This window comes from Rhinoraja longicauda, chromosome 17 (assembly GCF_053455715.1).
Source record: "Rhinoraja longicauda isolate Sanriku21f chromosome 17, sRhiLon1.1, whole genome shotgun sequence".
NCBI lineage: Eukaryota > Metazoa > Chordata > Chondrichthyes > Rajiformes > Arhynchobatidae > Rhinoraja > Rhinoraja longicauda.
In genome coordinates this window covers 43,953,252-43,978,340 of record NC_135969.1, presented here as the reverse complement: position 1 = coordinate 43,978,340, position 25,089 = coordinate 43,953,252, and the positions used below count along the sequence as shown (strand labels likewise).

The 25,089-nt window shown below is 41.7% G+C and overlaps 1 protein-coding gene across 6 annotated transcripts in view; it reads left to right on the top strand.

The window, feature by feature from the left end:
• Positions 1 to 25,089, top strand: part of slmapa (sarcolemma associated protein a) — a 119,336-nt gene that overhangs the window by 65,683 nt on the left and 28,564 nt on the right. For all 6 annotated transcript variants that reach the window (XM_078414596.1, XM_078414597.1, XM_078414594.1 and 3 more), the window contains 3 exons: positions 5,963 to 6,022; positions 13,299 to 13,379; positions 14,221 to 14,280. In XM_078414596.1, the coding sequence (XP_078270722.1) occupies positions 5,963 to 6,022; positions 13,299 to 13,379; positions 14,221 to 14,280 (201 nt within the window). The remainder of the gene's footprint in view (positions 1 to 5,962; positions 6,023 to 13,298; positions 13,380 to 14,220; positions 14,281 to 25,089) is intronic.

Genomic DNA, 25,089 nt, shown 5'->3' with positions numbered 1-25,089 from the left:
TTGGTGTATTGTGTGTAAAAGTGTGAGGCTTTGGAAAGGGTACAGAAGAGGCTTACCAGATTAATGCCTTGATTCGAGGACATTAGCGACAGGGAGAGTTTGGACAAACTTGGATTTTTCTCTTTAGTTTAGTTTAGTTTAGAGAAACGGGCCCTTTCGGCAATCCCCGCACATTAACACTATCCTACACCCACCAGGGACAATTTTACGTTTGCCAAGCCAATTAACCTACAAATCTGTACATCTTTGGATTGTGGGAGGAAACCGAAAATCTCGGAGATAACCCACGCAGGTCACGGGGAGAACGTACAAACTCCGTACAGGCAGCACCCGTAGTCGGGATGGAACCCGGGTCTCCGGCGCTGCATTCGCTGTAAGGCAGCAACTCTACCGCTGCGCCACCGTGCCGCCAAAAATGTCAAAGGTTGCAGGGTAACCTGATAGAAGTTAACAGAATTATGAGAGGCAGAGAGAGAGTAAACAGTTGGAGCTTTCTTTGAAATGCCACCTGCCCATTCCATCTCTAGATGCTGCCCGACCTGCTGAGCTCCTCCAGTACTTGGTTATGCTCAAGATTCCACCATCTGCAATTCCATGCGTCTACAAAATTCTCCTGCTTGTTAGAGATGTAACTGGAGGCATTCGTAGACTTTTTTAAAAAGAGCTTTGAGATGGGAGGTGGGAAGTTGTACCCCGATTAAAATGATCCACAGCACAATTCTCTGTAATAAAAATCATCTGCCAAAATCATGATTGGGAAATGAAAGTTGAAAAAGACATCACGGTGGCACAACGGTAGAGCTGCTGCCTTACAGCGAATGCAGCGCCGGAGACCCGGGTTCCATCCCGACTACGGGTGCTGTCTGTACAAAGTTTGTACGTTCTCCCCGTGACTTGCGTGGGTTTTCTCCGAGATCGGTTTCTTTCCACACTCCAAAGACGTACAGGTTTGTAGGTTAATTGGCTTGGTAAATGTAAAAAATGTCCCTAGTGGGTGTAGGATCGTGTTAATGTGCGGGAATCGCTGGTCGGCGCGGACCCAGTGGGCCGAAAGGGCCTGTTTCCGCGCTGTATCTCTAAACTAAACATCAATTTTGTTTTTGCTTACTTTTCCACATAAATTCCAGAGAGCAAACTTTATTCCCAATTGCAAATTTTTGCTGAGTGATTTGCAAATTTTGTAAGAGCAAGCTTTTGTTAACCAAACATGGATTTTGTCTGTGTCAGTTTTGTGACAGTGTGCAGAATGCATATTGCAGTGAATGTACGGAGAGTACTCATCAACATCATTTAAATGGGTTTGAAAAATCAAAGATCCCGAGAGGTTTATCTAAATGTCCTTTTTTATATATTTACAGCAACACTTACAAACATTTCTGTTGAAACTGTACAATGGAGGCAAATGTATCATTGCATTCCTACTGCACAGAGTGCTGGAGTAACTCAGCGGGTCAGGCAGCATCTCTGGCGAACACGGATAGGTGACGTTTCATAGAGTGCTGGAGTAACTGAGGGGGTCAGGCAGCATCTGTGCAGAACATGGATAGGTGACGTTTCACAGAGTGCTGGAGTAACTCAGCGGGTCAGGCAGCATCTGTGGAGAACATGGATAGGTGACGTTTCACAGAGTGCTGGAGTAACTCAGCGGGTCAGGCAGCATCTCTGGAGAACATGGATAGGTGACATTTTGCGTTGCGACCCTACTTCATAGCTCCCAACCCGAAATGTCGAGTATCTGTGCCTTCTAGAGATGTTGCGTTGAGACCTGTTGAGTTCTCCAACACTTTGTGTTTTGCTCAAGGTTCCACCATCTTGTGCTTTCCCTTTACGCGTTGTAAACGAGTGCTTTCCGTGTGCTTTCCCGTTTACACGTTGTAACTTGATGTACGGTCAGTTCATTCACAGCTATCGCACGTTCGCTGGGAGTATTTAAATTTAATGCGTCACTTCGTAATGGTAGAATTATTTAAAAAAAATAATTCATCACTTAAAACAAAGTCATTTCTTTTTCAGTAACAGAGTTATATTCCAGTTTAAAATATCTACATCTCACAGTTAAGCATATAAAAATAAAGCTGCTCTTAACAGCACATTTTAGTTTATATTTCAAGATAAATCTTTCACTTCTCCACACCCCGCAAAGAGCTTCCAAGCATGCTGGTTGCAATGATTATTTTTTCCTTTGCAGAAACATCCTTCCATTTAACAGATTACTGTACTTTTCAGTGCTGTGAATTCCTAGATTTGTTTGAAGCTCATTTATAAAATAACTAAACCACAGAGGATAGATTTAAGAATGGTTTGGAAGGGCCTTATTGGAATGGTTTATTGGCCTGTTGTGGAGGGGAGGAGGGGGGGGGGGGGGGTGATAGAAGGAGCATTGCTGTTGTTAATGTCCCTGTGTTGCACTTTACCAAAAAAGGAGTGTTCAGGCAGTAAAGATAAACTTGGTGTTCTGAGGGCTGTTTTTTGTCACAAAGCAATCAAGTTTACTGGAGGAAAACATTTCCTGAATAACTTCGCATTGATTTAATATAGTCTTAAAATAGCAATGAAGCATGGCTCAAGTAAGCCTTAATAAGGTAAAGCCTCTTGTGCATATTGAAGAAGTAAAAGGCTAAAATAAAATGATTCGCATCTCAGAATACGATGTAAATATAAATGTTTTCCTGTCTTCAAACATCCATGTGTTTAACAGAAAACAGAACATGCTTATTTTGCACATCTACAGTAAATATTCAATGAAATATTATGTCAGAAAAGCTACTTATTAAAAAAAAAAGCACAAACAATATTTAATCTCAAATTTGCCCAACTCAGTTAACAGTAAAAGGCCAATGTCTTGGGGTGTGTTACCTAATGAATTTGTTCAAATTCTATTTATTAATGGTTTATTATTGTCATGTGTACCAAGGTACAGTGAAAAGCTTTTGTTTGCATGCTATCAAAGCAGATCATGCTGTAGATGAGTACATTCATGCCGTAGACAACTCCAACAGGTAGTGCTCAGAGATAAATACCAGAGTGCAGAATATACACCGATCAGCCAAAACATTATGACCACTGACAGGCGAAGTGAATGACATTGATTATCTTGTTACAATGGCACCTGTCAAGGGATGGGATATATTAGGCAGCAAGTGAACAGTCAGTTCTTTTAGTTGATGTTGTTGGATGCAGGAGAAATGGACAGGAGTAAAGACCTGAGCGACTTTGACAAGGGCCAAATTGTTATGGCCAGACGACTAGGTCAGAGCATCTGTGAAACGGCAAGGCTTGTGGGGTGCTCCCGGTCAGCAGTGGTGAGTACCGACCGACAGTGGTCCGAGGAGGGACAAACCACAAACCGGCGACAGACAGGGTGTTGGGCGCCCAAGGCTCATCGATGTGTGAGGGCAACGAAGGATATCCTGTCTGGTCCGAACCGACAGAAGGTCTACTGCGAACTGATCTTGCAACATGAACAAAATGCTAATTATTTGCTTTCTCTGAAGTGTTTGACTAAATCTCCGGTTAAATCTGCAAATCACTGTAACTTAATACATGTGTAGGAAAATAACTGCAGATGCTGGTTCAAATCGAAGGTAGACACAAAATGCTGGAACAACTTAGCGGGTCAGGCAGCATCTCGGGAGAGGAATAATGGGTGACGTTTCGGGTCGACCCCCTTCTTCAGACTGATGTTAGGGGAGGGGGCGGGACAAAGATAGGATGTAGTAGGAGACAGGAAGACAGTGGGAGTACTGGGAAGGGGGAGGGGAAAGAGAGGGACAGTGGAACTATCTGAAGTTAGAGAAGTCAATGTTCATACCGCTGTGGTGTAACTTAATCCATGATCTGCTTTGAGTTTCAAGAATCAGACAATGTGTCATGTTTGGTATAATGCATTATCAGGTCCACTGGTTTGCAGCAATTATGATCTCTCTGGGCTCGAGCTCTTTATCAATGTCTATTTTTGTTTGGATATTCAGAATACTTAGCCCCCAAAGTTTGTTTCACTGTCTAATTGTAATCATATCTATTTAGATACAATAGTAGCATTCAAGAGACTTTTGGATAGGAATATGGATGTGCTGGGAATGGAGGGATATGGATTATGTGCAAGCAGATAAAAGTTGGTCTTGGCATCATGCTCGGCACAGACATTGCGGACTATTCCTGTGCTGTACTGTTCTATGTTCTAATCTCGGCAATTTTTATAAACGATAAAAATATAGCAGCCAGAAAAAAAGTTTAAAGTTGTTCTAAGTTCCATGTACATCCTCTGGGCATCCCAAAACACGACCCAAGAAGGTTCATTCTTCACATAGGCACTGTTGGACTGCAGAAATGTAACAGCGGCCAACAGATGCAGGGCAGCCTTGATTAAATGACAAGCAAAAGACTGCAGATGCTGGAAATCTGACTTTAAAACAGAAAATGCTGTAGGCGCTCGCCAACATCTGTAAGATGAGATGATTCAGATCGTAAACGCTTTGTCTTTGCTTGAGCTTATGTACTGCTCTTTGGAGTCTTTTACATTGAATCTTGCACATTGACCTGATAAGACAGTCAGGTCTTCAGTTTCATGCAACATTGAAAAGTTGCCATCTCAGCTCTCTCTTAATACCCTGGATGCAAGACTTTTACAAAAAATAGACACAAAGTGCCAGAGTAACCCAGCGGGTCATGCAACTTCTCTGGAGAACATCTCGAGAGTCTGAAGAAGTGTCCCGACCCCATCGTCACCTCTCCATTTTCTTCAGAGATGCTGCCTGACCTGTTGAGTTACTCCAGCACTTTGTGTCTTTCCAAAGTAATGATGGATTTTACTTTTTTTTATGACAAATGTGTTTTGGGGAGAGATATTAGAATATGCGAACATCTTGTTGATGTTGTTGGCAGTACATGTAGCCTGTGCAAACATGGGACATTCTTTCTCTGATTTATATCAACAATGACCAAAGCAAGGGAGGAGTGTCAGTAATTGTGGACTCATTCAAAACATGCATGCAATGATTTACACCACATGATTCTTTGAAACCTTAGTGTGGACATCTGAACATCAACCTTTTTTTTTTGTGAATGGGTAGACAGCATAACTCGAAGTAAAATGATAACTAATATAATTTAAAGGAAATGTGTGGGCAAGTTTATTTTTGTTTGCACAGAGTGCTGAATGCCTGGAATGCACTGCTAAGGGTTTGAGTTTAGTTTATTGTCATGTGTACCGAGGTACAGTCAAAAGCTTTTGTGTGCTAACCAGTCAGCGGAAAGACTATATATGATACATGACGCGATGCATGGCAACACATATAATACAGTAGAGGCAGGTACGTACGTGTAAGTTGTCCCTAGTGTGTGAACGAGGGATAACAGAACTAGTGTGAACGGGTGATCGATGGTCAGCTGAGACCTGGTGGGGCCGAAGGGTCTGTTACCATGTTATTAGGGGGGTTTTAGAGGCTTTGAGGAAGGCATACAGATATGCAGGGAATGGAGGGGCATCGATCATTTGCAGGCAGAGGAGGTTAGTTTAACATGGCTTTGTGTTTGGCATGGGCATTGTGGACTGAAGGGCGTGTTACTGTGCTGACTGCTCTATGTGCTACTGCATCTGGGGAGGCTTTCAACTCTCTGGGCACTAATGAACCAAAGAGTACATTGTCAATCAATGTATGAACCAACAGAAGGGATATGGGTTGGACCCCATGTTGTATTATTATGTGCAGGGTACACATAACCCTAATGATTTTATTGTTCTACATGATATTCAAGTTCTTAATCGGAAATTTACCACGACCCATTTAACAAAAAACTTTAAATCAGGTTTTGCTTTGCAGAGAGAGGGGAAAAGTAGGACCTGAGGTGAGACCTCAAAGTATACTTGACTGAACTTAGACTAATGGTGGGTTGTATTACGTATCTGCCCTGCATTGCCCTGTTTTAGCATTATATAATATTTATCTCTTCTTTCAAACAGCCACCCTGATAGCAGAAGACCATCATACGAAGGACCAGGAAGAAGCTAAAGTGTTGAAAGGTTTGTCATGTTCAGTGGATTTGAATTATTTCATCGTAGAGCTTTCAAAGTTGAGCAGTTTACTGACATGTCATTTGAATCAATCTCGAATTCTGAAAATTTATTTGTATGTTTGTCATTATTTTGTGTTAAGACTTTGCTGGCAGAGATTATGCTGGGAGAAGTTAAGGAACAGTACATGGTCAGTTGTCCACAAATAATTCATGCCATTATGGCTTTATGGAAAGAAAATTAATTTGAATTAAGGGGTCACGGCGGCGCAGCGGTAGAGTTGCCGCCTTACAGCGAATGCAGCGCCGGAGACCTGGGGTCGATCCTGACTACAGGTGCTGTCTGTACGGAGTTTGTACGTTCTCCCCGTGACCTGCGTGAGTTTTCTCTGGGATCTTCGGTTTCCTCCCACACTCCAAAGACATACAGGTTTGTAGGTTAATTGGCTTGGTAAACGTAAAAATTGTCCCTAGTGGGTGTAGGATGGTGTTAATGTGCGGGGATCGCTGGTCGGCGCGGACCCAGTGGGCCGAAGGTCCTGTTTCCACGCCGTATCTCTAAACTAAACTAAACTTGAAGGGAAAGTGAGGCCTGGTTTTGGAAGGGAATGATACTTCCAATATCTATTGGAGGTTGAGCACTAGTTTTCAAGGAGTAGAATTTTGAGGATGGTTTTAAGGAAAGTGCAATGAGAGTAAGGCAGGCTGTACATTATAAAAGGAAACTTCGCAATATCTGCCGGCATTGGTGTCGGGAGGGGGAGCATGATGGAGGCAGCAGTTTGTGAAAATGGGGTGGGTTTCAAGAAAGAGGTAAGCTGAGCAATGACGTGAGAAGCCAAAGGTCGACTCTAAACGTTGGGGCTAGTTTGGAGGAAATGTTAGCTTGGTGATCTGGGGGGGGGGATGACAGCAGTTCTGGCAGCTGAAAGGCAGCATAGCTGATGACCTCCATCATTATCACATGGAAATAAGAGCTGCTAGCTTGTATTTGGATGTGACGGTATTGTGGCAGAGATTGGTGGAGAAATAGGACAGGATTGTTGGGAAAGAGAGAATAAAATACAGTTTGAATCCATTGGGCAGAAGGTGGTAAGGCTCGGTAAAACTTAATATAGTCCATTAGTCTGAACTGTTAAATGCAATATATTAAATATTCAGTGTGTGTTGGGAGGAACTGCAGATGCTGGTTTAAACCAAAGACAGACGCAAAGAGCTGACATAGCTCATTGGGTCAGGCAGCATCTCTGGAGAAAAGGAATAAGTGATGTTTTGGGTCAATACCCTTCTTCAGACTGAGAGTTAGGGAAAAGGGGAACTAGAGATATAGACGGTACTTAGGACAAATTAATGGAAGATATGCAAAAAGCAACGATAATCAGGGAAATGGTCCATTGTTGGCTGTGGGATAGGTGATAATAGTGATAAAATATTCAGCTTCCCCCCCCCCCTCCCCCTTCCCCATATATTGCTTTGAGGGGATTTGAAGTTAATGCCAAGGCTGGTGGATGATGTTTATGGCACTTGATATCAATATGTTATCAATATGGGGGAGTCCAGAACCAGGGGTCACAGTTTAAGAATAAGGGGTAGGCCATTTAGGACTGAGATGAGGAAAAACTTTTCCACCCAGAGAGTTGTGAATCTGTGGAATTCTCTGCCACAGAAGGCAGTGGAGGCCAATTTACTGGATGTTCTCAAAAGAGAGTTAGATTTAGCTCTTAGGGCTAACGGAATCTAGGGATATGGGGAAAAAGCAGGAACGGGGTACTGATTTTGGATGATCATGTTGAATGGCGGTGCTGGCTCGAAGGACCGAATGGCCTACTGCACCAATTTTTCTATGTTACTGTCGTCCAAGTGGACATTGTTCCTGCAGTTTATTAAAGCCGGTGCATTAGAAGCTTGTCAAAGGTCCATCCTATGGTAGGAACTGTTGTGAAATGTAGAATTGTAGATCTTGAAGATTGGCACAAAAAGCTGGAGTAACTTAGTGGGCCAGGCAACATCTCTGGAGAAAAGGAATGGGTGACGCTTCTGATGTTTCTGAGAGGCTGACTCAGCCTGAAGAAGGGTCTCGACCTGAAACGCCACCCATTCCTTTCCTCCAGAGATGTTGTTCTCTGACCCGCTGAGTTACTCCAACTTTTTGTGTCTATCTTTGGTTTAAACCATCATCTGCAGTTCCTTCCTACGCAATTGTAGATTTTGAAACTACTTTGTCTTCAAAATGACTATGCAGCCATGTTGTTCCCAGGATCCATTACAATTTTCGAGGAGTTGGTACATAATTCTTTACAAAAAAAGGTGTTGGTGCAAAGAAATAAAAACAGTTGTTATCCTTTAGCAGATATGAAACTATTGATTGATTGAAGAAATGTTACAGAATTGTCCATTTGTACAAAGTAAAATGCAATGAATAAATTGAAGATCATAATATTTTTCTGCTCTAGTCCATTAAATATTGCATATACAAATGAATTGTTATGGAATAATTAGTTCCTAGACCTTGATTTTCTTTACAGATCTATTATGTAGGACTTTTGACAGTTTGTGTTCAGGACATTAATCCATGTCCTCTGATCCACCATGTTACTTTATCAAATTTGTTTCATGTGGTTTACCTTTAACCATGATGGTTAAATTATATTTATTCTAGTTGTTCTTGTAGAATGTACACCAAAATATGTTTATCCCCCACCAATTGAGAATTCTGACTCATATTCTGACTTAAATATAAATCTGCTGAACCTGAAGACTGAGTTACTATAATTTCTTTTCCTTTTTAGGATATTTATGTGATAACAATTGTGCTGCAAAAGGTTAACAAGTCATATCATCTCCCCACCATGACTTGTTGGTATATTTATAGCAACATTACCAGTTTCAGAGGCATTTTAAGAATTACTGTAGCTGTCACTGGTTGTACTCAAACACTTGAATGGATGTTTTGGCGATCAGTAAAAGTACGAAAGTGTATGTCCGAGTTGTTGAAATGTTTGTTTGCAAAGCAGGAGGATCAAGAGTGATATCTTGTGTCACTGCAGTGTGTATTTGTGGTGTCATGAGTAGTGCTTGCCTATGAAGTCATTTGCTCCATTTATTTGTAATTCCACAATGGGTATAAGCCATGAGGAAGGGCTGGAGTGCACAATCTCAAGCTGAGGACAACGTATTTCAGTGAGAAATACTGATGGGTGGGGGAGAGTTAGCATAGGGATGGTTATGGAAACCTAGAAGAAGTTGGCAAAAGTAGATAGTTGGTGAGCTAACCTTGGTTGATTGTTGCATGTGGTCCATACAAGGCTGACCTCAGAAGGTCAGTAAAGGAGGAAGTAGGATTATCAAGGAGGGATGTTCCAAGACAAGGAATGTTGTTTAGTAACAAGGAACTGCAGATGCTGGTTTACCAAAGAAAGACATAAAAAGCTGGTGCAACTCTGTAAGTCAAGCATCATCTCTGAAGAATGTTGATAGGAATATAGGCACAAAATGCAGAAGTAACTCAACAGGACAGGCAGCATCTCTGGATAGCAGGAATGGGTGGTGTTTCGGGTCGAGACCCTTCAGAATATGGATAGGAAAGTTTAGTTTAGAGATACAGCACGGAAACAGGCCCTTTGGCCCACCGAGTCCGCACCGACCAGCGATCCCCGTGCACTAGCACTACCCTACGCACTAGGGACAATTTACAATTTTGATTGAAGAACTTGGAACCTACCACAGAATCCACAGTTCTTGCTTCATCTGTGGTGGATGTATCTTTCCAATGGTAGCATTTGTGTATATCCCGCCCCCTCCCCTGACATCAGTCTGAAGAAGGGTCCCGACCTGAAACGTCACCTATTCCTTCTCTCCAGAGATGCTGCTTGACTCGCTGAGTTACTCCAGCATTTTGTGTCTACCTTCGATTTAAACCAGCATCTGCAGTTCTTTTTTCCAATATTTCAACTTAGACATTGTTTTTGTTTTATCAGGAGTTCATAAATTGATTTCTAATCTTGTTTAGTCGTTCCCTGGGGTCCAGAATGTTTGTGCTGTGGCTTTGCTTGTAAAAATCCGACCTTTGATTTTTAGGTCACTTTAAACATAAGATAAGATTGGTCTTTGAAGATAACGCAGGAATTAAAAGTAATTTTGTGCAGAGTTTCCAAGCAGGAAAACAGAATTTAAAGATCATGGGAATATTGTGTTTAGTTTAACATTCCAAATCAAGTCTACAGTAACACGACTGCATGAAGGATACAGTGCAGAAACGTGCAATGCAGCACAACATCAAAATGTTGCTGTTTACGCTTCACTTTCCTGTCTAACTCTTCCAGGATAACCTCTGTTCCCTTCCCGAAATGCTTTTCTTAAAACATCCTGTGGTGTGATTTTACCATTCTTATCATGCTCCAGATTAAGAACTTCCTCTGAATTCTCTCTTTGGATGTGAGCAGGCTTACGTGGGTGAATTCTTGCTCCTCTGCAAAAGTGGGGATAACTCGTTGTGTCCGTCCGCTCTATCATTTATTTATTTATTTATTTATTTCGAGATACAAAGTCCTGAATTATCAAAGTCATTATCAAAGTCCTGAATTTCCTAACTCTCTCTGTGATCAGGAACAGCAATGCTAAAATCCTGAGCCATAACACAAAAGTGCTGGAGGAACTCAGCAGATCAGGCAATATCTATCTGTTCAGTCTGAAGGGTTGTGACCCAAAACGTCATCTATCCATTCCCTCTGCAGATGCTGCCTGATTCGCTGAGTTACTCCAGTCCAGCAGATGGTGAACAGGCTTTGTGGAGTTAGGAGGCGAGTTATTTGCTGCAGGTTTGCTGGGCTCTGACCAACTCTTAGTTTTAGTTTAGTTTTGAGATACAGTGCGGAAACAGGCCCTTCGGCCCACCGGGTCTGCGCCGACCAGCGATCCCCACAAATTAACACTATCCTACACCCACTAGGGACAATTTTTACATTTACCAAGCCAATTAACCTACAAACCTGTACGTCTTTGGAGTGTGGGAGGAAACCGAAGATCTCGGAGAAAACCCACGCAGATCTGAGAGTGGTGGAAACTGTGATGATAATGGCATTGGGGCATCTTGGTCAGTTGGACTGATGGGCCTGTTCCCATACTGTTGGACTCTTTGACTATATGAATTTCAGGGGATTATAGCTGGATTTTCTCTTGTTGCTTCTCATTAGTACCTGTCAATTATGTGGCGTGGGTTTTAACTTCCACCCGTCAGCCCAGGCAGGACTGGCTGCATTTTGTTGTTGAATGGTTGTTACCTGAGGAGCCACAGACGATGGGCATTGTGCTCCCGTCTGGGAACATCCCCACTTCTAACCTTAGCATTGAAGGCAGATCATCGATGAAGACCTTGAAGTTAGTTGGGCCTTGGACATTGCCCTGAGGAACTCCTGCACAGATGGCCAGTGACTGAGATGATTAACCTCCAGCTAAAACAACCACCTTCCTTTGTGCTTGGTATAATTCCAACCAAAGATAACCACAAAATGCTGGAGTAACTCCGTGGGTCAGGCAGCATCTCTGGAGAACATGGATAGGTGACGTTTCACAGAGTGCTGGAGTAACTCAGCGGGTCAGGCAGCATCTGTGGAGAACATGGATAGGTGACGTTTCACAGAGTGCTGGAGTAACTCAGCGGATCAGGCAGCATCTCTGGAGAACATGGATAAGTGACGTTTCATAGAGTGCTGGAGTAACTCAGTGGGTCAGGCAGCATCTGTGGAGAAAAAGAATAGGTGCCGTTTTGGGTCAGAGGCCTTCAGCCTCAGAAATTCCAGGCAGCTGGGATTTCCCAACTGACTCCGGTTTAGCCAGGGCTCCCTGATGCTCCCGTCCATCAAGTGCTGCCTTGATGTCAAGGGCAGTCACTCTCGCTTCTGTCTCAGCTCCTCTGTCTATGTTTGGGCCAAGGCTGTGTAAAGGCCAGGAGCTGAGTGTCTTTGGCAGAACCCAAACTAAGCTTCTGTGAACAGGTTGTTGCTGAGCGAATGCCGCTTGAGACCACTAGTGATTACCCCTTCCACCACTTTGCTGATGATCGAGAGTAGATTAATGGGCTGCAGTTTGGCCGGGTTTGTTTTGGCCTGCTTCTTGTGGACAGGACATTTTTGCCACGGTTTGGAAAATGTAGCTGGACTGGAATGGATGAGCCAAGGGTACAAGACTTCAGGACTACTGCCAGAATGTGCTCTATTCATTTGGATTCTATTTCTGACTGACTACCAACCCACTTATTATCTGCTGCCTTCACTATTTCAGCCTCAGCACCTGTTTCTTTTCCCTCTCTCCTTTTCCATTTACGTGTGTCATGCAATGTTTAATTATCCTTTCTATAATTATATTGTAACAGTTCCTCTGTGTTTGGTGCATCACAACATAGTGTTGCCTCAAATTCACCAATTTTTCTCTGGGCAATTTAATTATGTTCAATCCATCTTTAAAAATGGTTAATTTTCATTTGTCTATTTACCTTCCCATAACTATTTATTTCCAAACTTTTTAGTACACACATTTCTACAAGTCCCTTTCTTGTTTTAATTTACTTTCCAAATAACTGCAAAGATGAAGAAGGATGCAGAGGGGTTGAAGTTCAGAGTTTAAAAATAAATGTTTTAGTTATAAAGTTACTCTTAAAGATATTGCTGCTTGTAAAATAAATGCTGTAAACTAAAATAACAGCAACAAAAATCTCGGCATTCCCAGAAGTAACTGTGTGTCCGGTTAAACTGCGTAGTTGTTTGTTGTTCATTGACCTTCATAGAAATAATTTAAAGAAAAATTATTTAGTATCTCTGTATTGAAATTCTGAACGCATTGACAAAGTAATGGGGCACCTGATGCTGAATGCTGTGCATCTGTGGTGGCAACTTATCAAAGTCATGTTAAGAACAACCAACCCCGGATCTTCAGCCAGTTGGCAAGAAATCAATGACCTCTTCCAAACAAAAGCACGGCTATTTTAGCCGGGCAGCTGTGCACTTACTTGAAGCTTCAACTTGATAATGTGACCATTTGTGGAAGATGAGAGAAGCTGACAGCATTTTGAGAATATGTGGAAGAGCTCATGTCATCTTTTAGGGGACAAGTTCTTTTGCATTGAAATTTTAGAATCCATTCCAAAAATCTTGCAAAAGGTATAGTTTCAGTTGTGCCAGCCCACTTTCACCACGATTCAATGATTGTAGAGGAAGGAGTGACTTAGCTTTCAGAATTGAAAAGTTTAGTTTGTGACCCTCTGCTTACAGTGGACTCTTCTGTCTCCTCAGAAAATCAGCAGGAAGCAAAGGAATCTGATATGTCTGACACTCTCAGCCCAAGTAAGGACCGCAGTAGCGACGACACCACAGGTAACTGTTCAGCGCTGAAATTGCTTTTAAAAATCACTCGGTTTCTTTGCTTAAGTATTCTCAAATTTAGTTGTTTTTAACACGCCTCCTTAGCTCTGTAATCTAATTAAATATTTTAAAGATTGTGTATCCCAGTTTTGGTAATCTTATATTGAAAAGAGTTCTTCCAAGACTTGGTGTACGTAAGCATGCAAGTTGTCTGATTTGGAATTAAATGTCATTATAGTTTAAGATATGCTCTGCTTATTTTTCAGCTCAGTGAGGATTTAATTTTTCATATCAGTAAATTAGGGCCATTTAAAAAAAAAAAATTCTATTTGCTTTAATCATCTTTACTTGAGTAGTTATCATTCACTGTGGTCCTTTTTTCTGTTTCTCTTTATCTCCTGTGCCAGAACTTCATTCTTTATCTGGTTCCTACTGATTTTTAGATGGTATATTGATTGTTTTAATTGGCTTTGTAATTAACATGGCATGTAATTAACATTAAAATATTTCAAATATTTACTGAAAACTGAATCTTATCAACCTGCATTGTTTTAGTTATGGCGAACAAATTTATCTCTAATTTTGATCTTAAATCCATTGGAAACTGAACTTTAAATAACTTGGATGTACTGGTGCCAAATCTGTATTTGCATATCTTATTTGCCAAATATGTCATCTAAAATTATCGCTGCCTTTGGGGGAAGGGGTACTGATTTTAATATCTTCTCTACTTAAGACATACTTTTGCTGTGACCAGTTGTTCTGTTGAGCCTATCTGCCTTCGCTGTTTTAAAGAAAACATATCTACCACTGCTGTGTAAATTTAAACTTGTACTTTTAAAACTACAAACAGATTGCCAAATGGATGAACAAGAACTGAATGAATCTCTCACTAAGGTTTCATTATTGAAAGGTAAGGTTTACATTTTTTGAGGTTGGGTTCAGTGAGGGGTTTTGCAATGTACTCTTTAATAACATGTATGATCTTGCGATTGTTCCATTCCAAAACTGGCTTTCTACGTTCAATACATTTGCGGCTCTTATTCAATAAATCTCTACTTGTGGGTATTTCAATCTGCATAATGTTATTTTGTTCCCTTTTAGCTGAATCTTTAACATTTCTATAATTGTTGGATCTTGCCAGCTTTCACTCATCAAATGTTTGTATCACCCAGGGCAAAGATTTGCCTATTGTGAAAACAAAGGTTGTGTTGGTTAACGATTGACTTCTAATACAGAGAGCATGGTTGTAACAGAACGTTTGGGGTTGTTTTCTAATAATTTGTACCATTGCTGAATTCCACGTATTTTTCGGTGCATGGGTCAACTACCTAGCCCTTGTTGCGCTTCCTGCAGATTCTCAACTATATCTTAGCAAACATTCATTTGTATTCAGGTCGATCTGTCCCTGTTTGATCCTCTTTTAATGCTGACACAGACCTCCGTGTGACATCTAGTGTTCGGGATGAGAACAGCACCGTTGGGTACCAAGCTTATTCCATTCGTAGTTGTTTGATGGTATGTCACCCAACATTTTTTTTTTGGGGTGCAAAAAAAATAAATATTTATTATTTGCTGCATAACTGGCTCATACGTTGAGAAAACACTTAGCTTTGTTGAGTGGGATCTGCTTATAATGGGGAGCGAAACATTTTTCTGCATTGGAAAGCTGTTTTTAAGAATAATCATGGTATCATTTTCTTGAAAAAAGGCAACATCTACGTTTTTTTTAAAAAACAGTCTGGTGTTATTGCAGATTCTCTGCTGAGCTGCAGTAATATATATTTTTTTTTTTCTGGAGATTATAAGGTACCCAACAGTGACACATTCTGAGTGTTGAAAGTTTAACCAGTGTCAGGGACTGCTCGTCCTCTGACTATATAAGGACTTGTACAATGTCGTTTACTGAGAAACAGTGCATGGTATTTCTGCAACTCATTGACCTGGCATGTCAGAATATTATATCTAAAATGGCTCTAAATTTAGTTTTGCTAGTCGTCTACATATTATAAAGAATTATTAGTGATTATGTTCTCAAAATTGTAATATAATTTAAATCTAGTTCATGATGTGTAAAGTTCCAATCACCAGAAGAGACAGTGATTTAAATACTCTCCGTGTTTACCTCTTTATTTAAATTTTAAGATTTTAAACTGTATATCTTTATTTTATTTCTGGAAAAGTTCCACCATTGAAAATAATTCAGTGTAGCGTATGTTATTTTTAAGGAGCCTATTGGAATTACAGCATTTTATAAATACATTTACCATGCAAGGTATAGCTTGGTAAAAAAATATTCTGCCAAAGAGTAAATGGGCAGGTGTTGATTATGTAGATTAATTCTGTTAACATTGACAAACATCAACACCAGATACTGGATATGAATTATACTAAAATACTGGTGCAAATCTAAAGTAGTATGTTGCATTTTTTCCTCTTCGCCTCAGTAACACAAAATCGCAGCAATATCTTGTAATTATTTAACTGGCGCTCCCTTCTTTCCATTTCTTGTCCTGCTTGTGAAGCATGTCCATTTACCGTGTTATGATTACATAGCATTAAATGCTATTTCCAAACTACCAATGTGTTTCTGCTTGGCAGACAAATAATGAGTAATTTGTGTTTTTCTTCTAGAATGCTTAAAAATCACCTAACTGATCACCTAACGGTCGAGTTTGATTTTGTTTTGTGCAAAGCCAACCTACTCAGTGCAAGAAAGATTTACATGGATGTTACTGGTCTGGAAGGTTTGAGTTATAACGAGAGACTGGATGGGCTGTCTGGTTTTAGTGGAGTGTCGGAAGCTGCAGGATGATCTTTAAAGGTTTATAAAATGATGAGGCGCATGAATAAGATGAATTGCCTGTCTTTTCTCCCACAAAGGAGAGTCTAAAGCCAGAGGGCAAGACGTCTGAGATGAGAGGGAAAAGATTTCAGGGACCTGAGGGCCAACTTTTTCACGCAGAGTGTGGTGCGTATACGGAACGAGCTGACAGATGAAGTAAGAGAGCTAGATTCAATTGTGACGTTTAAAAGGCACTTGGACAAGTAATGAACATTTAATGGCTATGTTCATCCTCTGTGTGAAAAAGTTGTCACTCAGATCAGTTTTAAATCTTTCCCCTCTCACCTTAAATTTATGCCCTTTATTTTGAGACTTCCCTATCCTAGGGAAAAGGCTGGCTATTCATCTCATTATGTTATAAACCTCTATCGGGTCACCCCCTCAGCTTGTCTGAGGATTATTTCAAGAAAAGTTCCATCTGGTAACTTCTCTACTACACGTACAGTTTGAAGAACTGGGAGTCTGAAGAAGGGTCCCGCCCCGAAACCTCACCTATCCTAGTTCTCCAGAGATGCTGCCCAACTCACTCAGTTACTCCAACATTTGGTGTTCTACGCAAGATTACAGCATCTACAGTACTGCTGTCTCTGTCTCCAATCAAACTTTTTGCTCCAGTAAAAAAAAGTCCCTGCTGGAAAACAGGATTCACTTCTTAAATCTTAGAGACCACTTCACACCAAAGGGAAACATTGACAGAGTTCAACATTATCTTCAGTGTATGTCGTGTGATCTATTGGCAAGAGTTCCGCCTTGCACTCGGCAGGCATTTCAAGGTTCCTGTGCGATACCATCACTGCCACTTGTGCAGAGACCTTCAACCTCATTTGCAGAGTACCTGACCCAAATACAAGGCTGTATCAAGGGACCACAGATTCAACACAGCCGATGGGCAGGTATTGCTTACGTATCTGATGTGGATATCTGAACAGGTGCTCTAGTTGAGTTTAGAGATACAGCATGGAAACACACTGACCACCTGTTCACCCTAGTTCTCCGTTATGCCACTTTCTTATCTACCTGCTACACCTGAGGAGTAATTTACAGAGAGCCAATGAGCCAGCAAACCCGCACGTCTTTGGGATGTGGGAGGAAACTGGATACCAACCCATAAAGACTCAAGGAAGGAGAAGCATTCAGAATGGCAGTGAGATCCTCGAGTCCCTTCTTTGGCACCAGGGAGAAGCTCCGTGTGAACTTAAAAAGGAGAGCACCACCTCACAAGCTATCCATTCACCACCCCATCAAGCTAGGCTCTCTGTGGAAGAATGTGTGCTCATCAGTCACTCTGGAATCCATGGAACTGGAATGCAAAGCCAATCATCCTTAATCTCAGAGTAATGCCTCGGAGAAAAGTTGAAAACTTGTATGTACTGGACATGCAGTTTATTGAATAGATTTCCATTGGAGTTTTGTGTAGGAAGGAACTGTTTCAAGGTCAGTTTATTGTCACATGTACCAATTAACGTACAGTGAACTACAGATGTTGGTTTAAACCAAAATGGACACAAAATGCTGGAGTAACTCACTGGATCCAGGCAGCATCTCTGGAGAGAAAGAACGGGTGGCGTTTTGGGTTGAAGAAGGGTCTCGACCTGAAACATCACCATTCCTTCTTTCTAGAGATACTGCCTGTCCAGCTGAGTTACTCAAGCTTTTTGTGTCTGTTGTTCCAGCTGCAAACCAACCAAATAGAGTCTTGAAAGATTCTGAGGAAGGGTCCCAACCCCAAACATCACCAGTCCATGTTCTCCAGCAACTTTGCCTGACCTGCTGAGTTACTCCAGCACTTTATTTATTTTTATCGTCCTAAAGCTTGTTGATAACTTGGAGGGCAACGATCATTCAATATTCTTACTGTTGTCACAGTAACATAAAACAATTTTTACGCAGCTGTTCATTAATAAGGTGGCTTGTCACATAAGTAGTTATCATGCATAAAATAGTAATATCATTAAACCAAACAGAGATATTCAAATAATTATGTCTGCTAAAAAGGTAGCAAATATTTCTGAAAACATTCACACCTGGATCAGAAAGAAAATCTTTCAGAACATTAAACTGGAACCATGTTTTCCATTCAGGTTTCTGATTTATTCAATCTATCTTTTATTCTGATTTATTCAATCTATGGGGCCAGGACTCTTCTTATGTCTGAAGGGTCATGACTAAACTGTCACTTATCCATGTTCTCCAGAGATGTTGCCTGACCCGCTGAGTTACTCCAGTCTTCAGTTCATATGCCATCTTAATACTAGATTTTGTTTTGTTTTGATTAAATCAGATATATTAATGCTGTCGCAATGGCTATCAGTGCAGTGACATGTATGAAATGTGCAGTTATACTATTTAATTATGCCATAAAGTGGCAGAATGTTGGTACATGCCAAAGTGTGTGTATACATGTGTATGTATATACTTTCACCTCAGCACTGAAGATCCTTCCTTGAAATCGTGACTGTGAAAAGGGCTCTGTGCTGTAATGCCCTAAAGAGTTCATGTAGTTTTTCAGCTAAGGTTTTGAATGGGACAAACAAACTTCAGACTCTTCTGTTATGTGGAATTTTGTATTGGGAAATACAGGAGACCAGTTCTTTCAAGTGTAGGAACCACCAACAAGGCTGATGAGCATACAATCTTTTTGCTGATTCTGGCCTGGAAACTGTGAAAACAGCCCTGCTTTAATTTGGAAAAACGTGACGTGATCTTTCTGAGATGAATAAGGACATGAGCGGCCAATTGTGTAATAGCCCTTCAGTCTGTAGTTTATGTATTCGAGTCTCTGCAGCGAGATAGATTCTTCTACCTTCTGACCGAGACAAATATGTGAACATTGAATTGAGGCGATGGCCAACATTGCAGCAATGTTGTCGTGCTTTCGGCATGAATGTTTAAACAGAGGCCTGTGTGTTGACGCAGGTCATCCATAAACTCTTGTTTGTGACGGCATTTGTCAATGTGAATCTTGTGGTCAGGCTGTCTTGGCCAGCACTGGCCACTGGGTAGCAGAGTTTCTTTACGATTTCTTGAATCTGCAGCGGTCAGTTTTTTCCTGTTCCTTTTTTTTTTAAAGCTCTTATCTGAGGATGGGTCTGGTGAGGTGGGGGCAGATCTTGGTGGGGGTGGGGATACAGTGAAGAATACCAGACACATGCAACAATTACCCACAGGCGGTTGTGAAGTTTGAAGCCGTGTACCAGACATGGCCGCTGCACCTGCCTCATTGCAGAGTGTCCTGTCATCCTCTTCAGTATAAAACCTCCCCTCTAAAGCACTCAACCAATCCTGTGTCCATCTTCCAGTGGATAACATTAAAATGGATTAACCAAATGAAAGAAAAGGAACATGCCTCTTTCACAGTTGTAGGGATTTCAATGCAGGAAGGATATTCTCATTATTCTTAGAGCAATTTATTAAAACTGAACATTCGCTCTTATGCGCTGCCAGTTATTCAAAATTTGTCATTCTAATTTGTATTAGACTCAATAATTTGCAAAGTAGATGCAGATTGAGCTAGAATAGATACATATAATGGCTACAGAACTATAGTACCAAATGTAGAGCTGCAATTTCACACTAGGTGGAAGAAGTATTTCATTAATTTTTCTCTCTCTTTTTCAAAACTTAAAGCAGCCAAGTGCAGGGTGGCTTAGCCCATGTACTAAACTATCAGATGGCCGCAGATGGATTTATTTTTCTCCTGTGCATTGTGTGCTTTGCTCTGTCCTGCCTGTCTCACAATGTGGTCAACAGTCTTGCTTTGGAACTCTTGAGTCTTTGCTAAAAGGGCGGTGGATGATTGTGCCTTCAAGTTCTGTCCTTGATTTTGCGTTGAGCGGTGCACTTTAATTTCTGACAATCGATTATCAAAATTCATCCAAAATCTGGCAATTTCTTCAATCCTTACAAGATGAAATTATTGGTTCCTCTATGAAATCGGGAAGTAAACTATATTGAGCCACAAGCAACTTTTCAGACAAATGCGTCAGAAAAGAATACGGTCCTCATTAGCCACAGAAGCAAATGTGAACTTTTTATATTATATTATAGACAATAGACAATAGGTGCAGGAGGAGGCCATTCGGCCCTTCGAGCCAGCACCTCCATTCAATGTGATCATGGCTGATCATTCTCAATCAGTACGCCGTTGCTGCCTTCTCCCCATACCCCCTGACTCCGCTATCCTTAAGAGCTCTATCTAGCTCTCTCTTGAATGCATTCAGAGAATTGGCCTCCACTGCCTTCTGAGGCAGAGAATTCCACAGATTCACAACTCTCTGACTGAAATATTCTTTGTTTGTTGTTCAGCTAGAGTGCATCTGAGGCCCATCAGTTTTCAAACTGAGGTGAGAAAAAACTTTTTCACCCAGAGAGTTGTGAATTTGTGGAATTCTCTGCCACAGAAGGCAGTGGAGGCCGATTCACTGGGTGAATTTAAAAGAGAATTAGATAGAGCTCTAGGGGCTAGTGGAATCGTGGGATATGGGGAGAAGGCAGGCACGGGTTACTGATTGTGGATAATCAGCCATGATCACAATGAATGGCGGTGCTGGCTTGAAGGACCAAATGGCCTCCTGCACCTATTTTCGATGTTTCTATCAAAGACGATGTTACTCCATTTATACCTTGAATTAACATATTGGGGAGTTTGAATTAAACATGGGGAAATATCATACATTATTGAATTCTGCACGCTTTCCTCTTTTATATGGTAGACGTGACCCAGCGCTTTAAGGGTTAAGGCTTTTGTGTTGGCTTGTGTTTCACTCTCACACAGCTGTTCTTGCTTTTCTGTGTTCTATGTTTGCTGGCTTCTGTTGCGCCCGCACTGTCCTTCTACTTCTCTTCTGCTTCACCCCACCGCAGACCTGTTGGCAGAGGCGAGGGCCTCCAGCAGAAAGCACGAAAGTCAGCTGGATCATCTCAAGTGTAAGTACAGGGTGTGTTCACGTGACAGCTGCCACAGCCTGAGCCTTCCTTGGTAAGGCAACTGCTGTTGGCCAGTTTCTCATCCCCCCCCCCTTCCTTCACTCCTCTGATTTCTAAACACCTGAACAGATCATGAACATGATACTAACTTTTTTATTAAATATGATCATTTTCCAATAGCATATTATCTGCTCATTGGAATTTATCTTTGATCTCAAAATTGATGAGTTTTGTTTAATATAATGCTGGCCAATAATAGATTTCACTTTGATTTTGCATGGTCTGGATAGATTGAAAGTTATACCAAGTTATGGGCATTTTAAGCAAAATTCATCGTTTGAGATGACAGCTTCTGTAATTGTATATGAGAAATATTTATTAAAAAATTGTCTTGGGATCAGCACATTGGTTGGCTTGAAGCATATAAATACTATTTATACCTTGTGAAACAGCAAAATGTCAAACTACATCTCAGATCAAAGTTTTGTAGCCTATTCAGACATTCTGCTGCCTTCTGGTTTTATCCCAAAGCTTCCTGTATTGGTATTCCAGTATCGGGTTTGGTAACATTTGCGTGATATTTTACCTGAGCATATCACAAGTTCACAAGTTATAGGAGTGGAATAAGGCCATTCCACCCATCGAATCCACTCCGCCATTCAATCATGGTTGATCTCTGCCTCCTAATCCCATTCTCCTGCCTTCTCCCCATAACCCTTGACACCCGTTCTATTCCAGAATTTCTCCATCACTGCCTTAAAAATATCCACTGACTTGGCTTCCACAGCCCTCTTTGGCAATGAGTTCCACAGGTTCACCACCCTCTGACTAAAGAAGTTCCTCCTCACCTTCTTTCTAAAAAAGCACCCTTTAATTCGGAGGCTGTGACCTCTGGTCCTAGACTCTCCCACCTGTGAAAATGTACTCTCCACATCCACTCTATCTATGCCTTTCATTATTCTGTAAGTTTCAAAGAGTCATAGAGTCATTCAGCATGGAATCAGGCCCTTTGGCCCAACTTGCCCTTGCTGACCAAGATGCCCAAATGTCTTTTAAATGTTGTTATAGATACTGTCTTATCTACATCCTCTGGAAACTCACTCCAGATACCCACCACCCTCTGTATGAATAAATTTCCCCTCGGATTCCTACTAAATCTTTTCCCTCTTGCCTTAAACCTCTGCCCACGTTTGGCACATATCCCTATAAACCTTTACTTAGTTTTGTTTGGAGATATGGTGTGGAAACAGGCCCTTTGGCCCACCAAGTCTGCTCTGACCAGCGATCGCCCTGTACACTAGCACCATCCTATGCACCAGCCTGAGGGAGCAGAACTGTTTGTGAAACGGCCAAGATTTGAAGTCTCTTTTCTCGAGGCACCAGGGTTGTAGGTGAAGCATTTTGACGTCTGTATCCAGGGACTCCATCAGCAGCTTGCAATTGTGCAGAGGTTTGGTGATCTTGCTACGAATGACTGATTCAACCACAAACACGCTTAACAGGAGAAACCCATGGATAACAGGTGTCAATATAATTGTAGTATGTTCTCTGTTAAAGCAATGTAAAACTTACCCTTTTGCCTGTTCGTTCTTCCTCTTTCCTTTCCCCTGTTTCAATTCTGTATCTTTTTGCTTTACCAACACAGTTATACGTGACTTTTATATTCTTTGTGAGCGTTCCAGTGACAAAATAGTCCTTGACACCTCTTCGTAATTTCTCCCAATGCCTCTCATTATCCTGCTGACCATTTGAATTGAATGTTTTTTTATTGATTTCTTCCATGCAAGTGGTCAAACTTCATCCCGAGGCAATGATCTATGAGGATTGACATCAATAGCTCTTCAACAGGGTATACTAAGTGGAGATTTCAGCTCATCCGAGACAAAATATCAGGCATAGAGTCTGATATGACTCTATCAGACTCATTGATAGAGTCTATGAGCAGTGGAGAGGTTGTAAGAGTCATTAAGGTTGAGGCGAGTATTGTCAGCGTACCCATGGAACTGATTGAGGTTGCCGTGTAGTGGAAGGTCGATGACAAGTAGCCGTGAATGTGTTAGTTTAGAGATACAGCGCGGAAACAGGCCCTTTGGCCCTCCGGGTCCGCGCCGACCAACGATCCCCGCATACTAACACTATCCTACACACACTAGGGACAATTTTTACATTTACCAATTAACCTACAAACCTGCACGTCTTTGGAGTGTGGGAGGAAACAGAAGATTTCGGAGAAAACCCACGCAGGTCACGGGGAGAACGTACAAACTCCGTACAGACAGCACCCGTAGTCGGAATCTAACCCGGGTCTCCGGCGCTACATTCGCTGTAAGGTGGAAACTCTACCACTGCGCCACCGTGGATAGATGATGGTAAACTCCAGAGATGGAAGTGTGTGGATCCTAATGGTACCCATTGAACAAATTGGCAACGATCAGTGAGGAAAATACAGCTGAAATTCTGCGGGTTTCAATGGCACTGTGTTAGTGTTTTGATGAGCAATGCTGTATTAAAGATCTGTATCCACATCACCATGGATTGAGCTTGCCCGCGGTCGTTGACGTTGAGTCACTGCAATCTCCAATTCCATCAACTCTCTTGGATAATTGCCTCTCTTCTGGGTTGAAAAGGCAATGTACCACCTCATGTTTTCGTCGTGTTTCCTTTCTAGATTTATTTCAAACGGCATCCAGACTAATAGCTTTCAAATCTTTGTGCTCTCTCTTAAATATGATATGCAGATATCATCTTTATTGTTTGTGTCAGCTTCTTGTTTTTGCTGAGCAGTTCAACTGAAATCCACAATTGAGTGCGGTACACGTTTGTACAAACTGCTTCCTGATGCTGTTGCCTGGTGCATTGGAGCACTGTGAATACTGGCATTTAAGTGTCCAGTGCACAAGTAAGACAGAACAAGCTCTGGCCTTTTATTCCAGGATTCATAACTAACCGTGAAATCAAACCAGTATCGGGCTTCCAATAAGTGTTGTGAAAAACAGACTCTGTCTGCTACCATTGACAGTGAAATCTATCTTCCCACAGAAAACCGTCACTTGGAACTTCCCTGCCATGTGAGATGATAACTCTGAAGGAAGGGTCCTGACAAGGGTTGCCAACTGTTCCGTATGAGCCGGGACATCCCGTATTTTGGGCTGAATTAGTTTGTCCCTTACCGGACTGCCCTTGTCCCGTATTAGTTGGGTTGCCAACTTCCTCACTCCCAAATAAGGGACAAAGGGTGACGTCACCGCCCCGCGCCCCACGTGACCTCACCCAGCCAGCGGCCACGTGCTCCCGCTCCACCAATGGCGGCCGCCCGAAGTCTGAAGAAGGGTCTCGACCCGAAACGTCGCCCATTCCTTCTCTCCAGAGATGCTTCCTGTCCTGCTTAGTTACTCCAGCACTCTGGGAAACGTCGCCCATTCCTTCTCTCCAGAGATGCTTCCTGTCCTGCCGAGTTACTCTCCTGTTTTTTTAATAACAATTCATCTTTGATTGCTCTCCATTTCAGAGATTTACTTTGATTTACTTAAAGAAAAGAAGGTTTCGCCAGGTTTGAGTTACTCCAGCATTTTGTGTCTATCTGCCACTTTTAAGTTTGCCTTCATGTTATATGAGTCAGTCTAACGTTCTGTTAGACGGCATACTTGGCCAAGGTGTCCCATCCCATATTGGAGTCATTTTTTGAGTGCATGAGTCAACTTGTTGGAGTTTACTTCCAACAAGAGACAGCCAGCTATGTTACACTGCGTGCGGTCTGAATGCACCACCTTCACTGAACAATCAACAGCAGGACTGACAGTGTGCTTAACGTTCTCTGAAGTGTGAGGGAGAATATTAATGTGATTAAAGGGAGTATTTTCCATGCATGGAACAAAATAACCAAAGAGCCTGTTGTACTATTTGAAACGCAGGAAGGTTTTCTGAATATCCTGGTAAAACTTGTGACCTCAC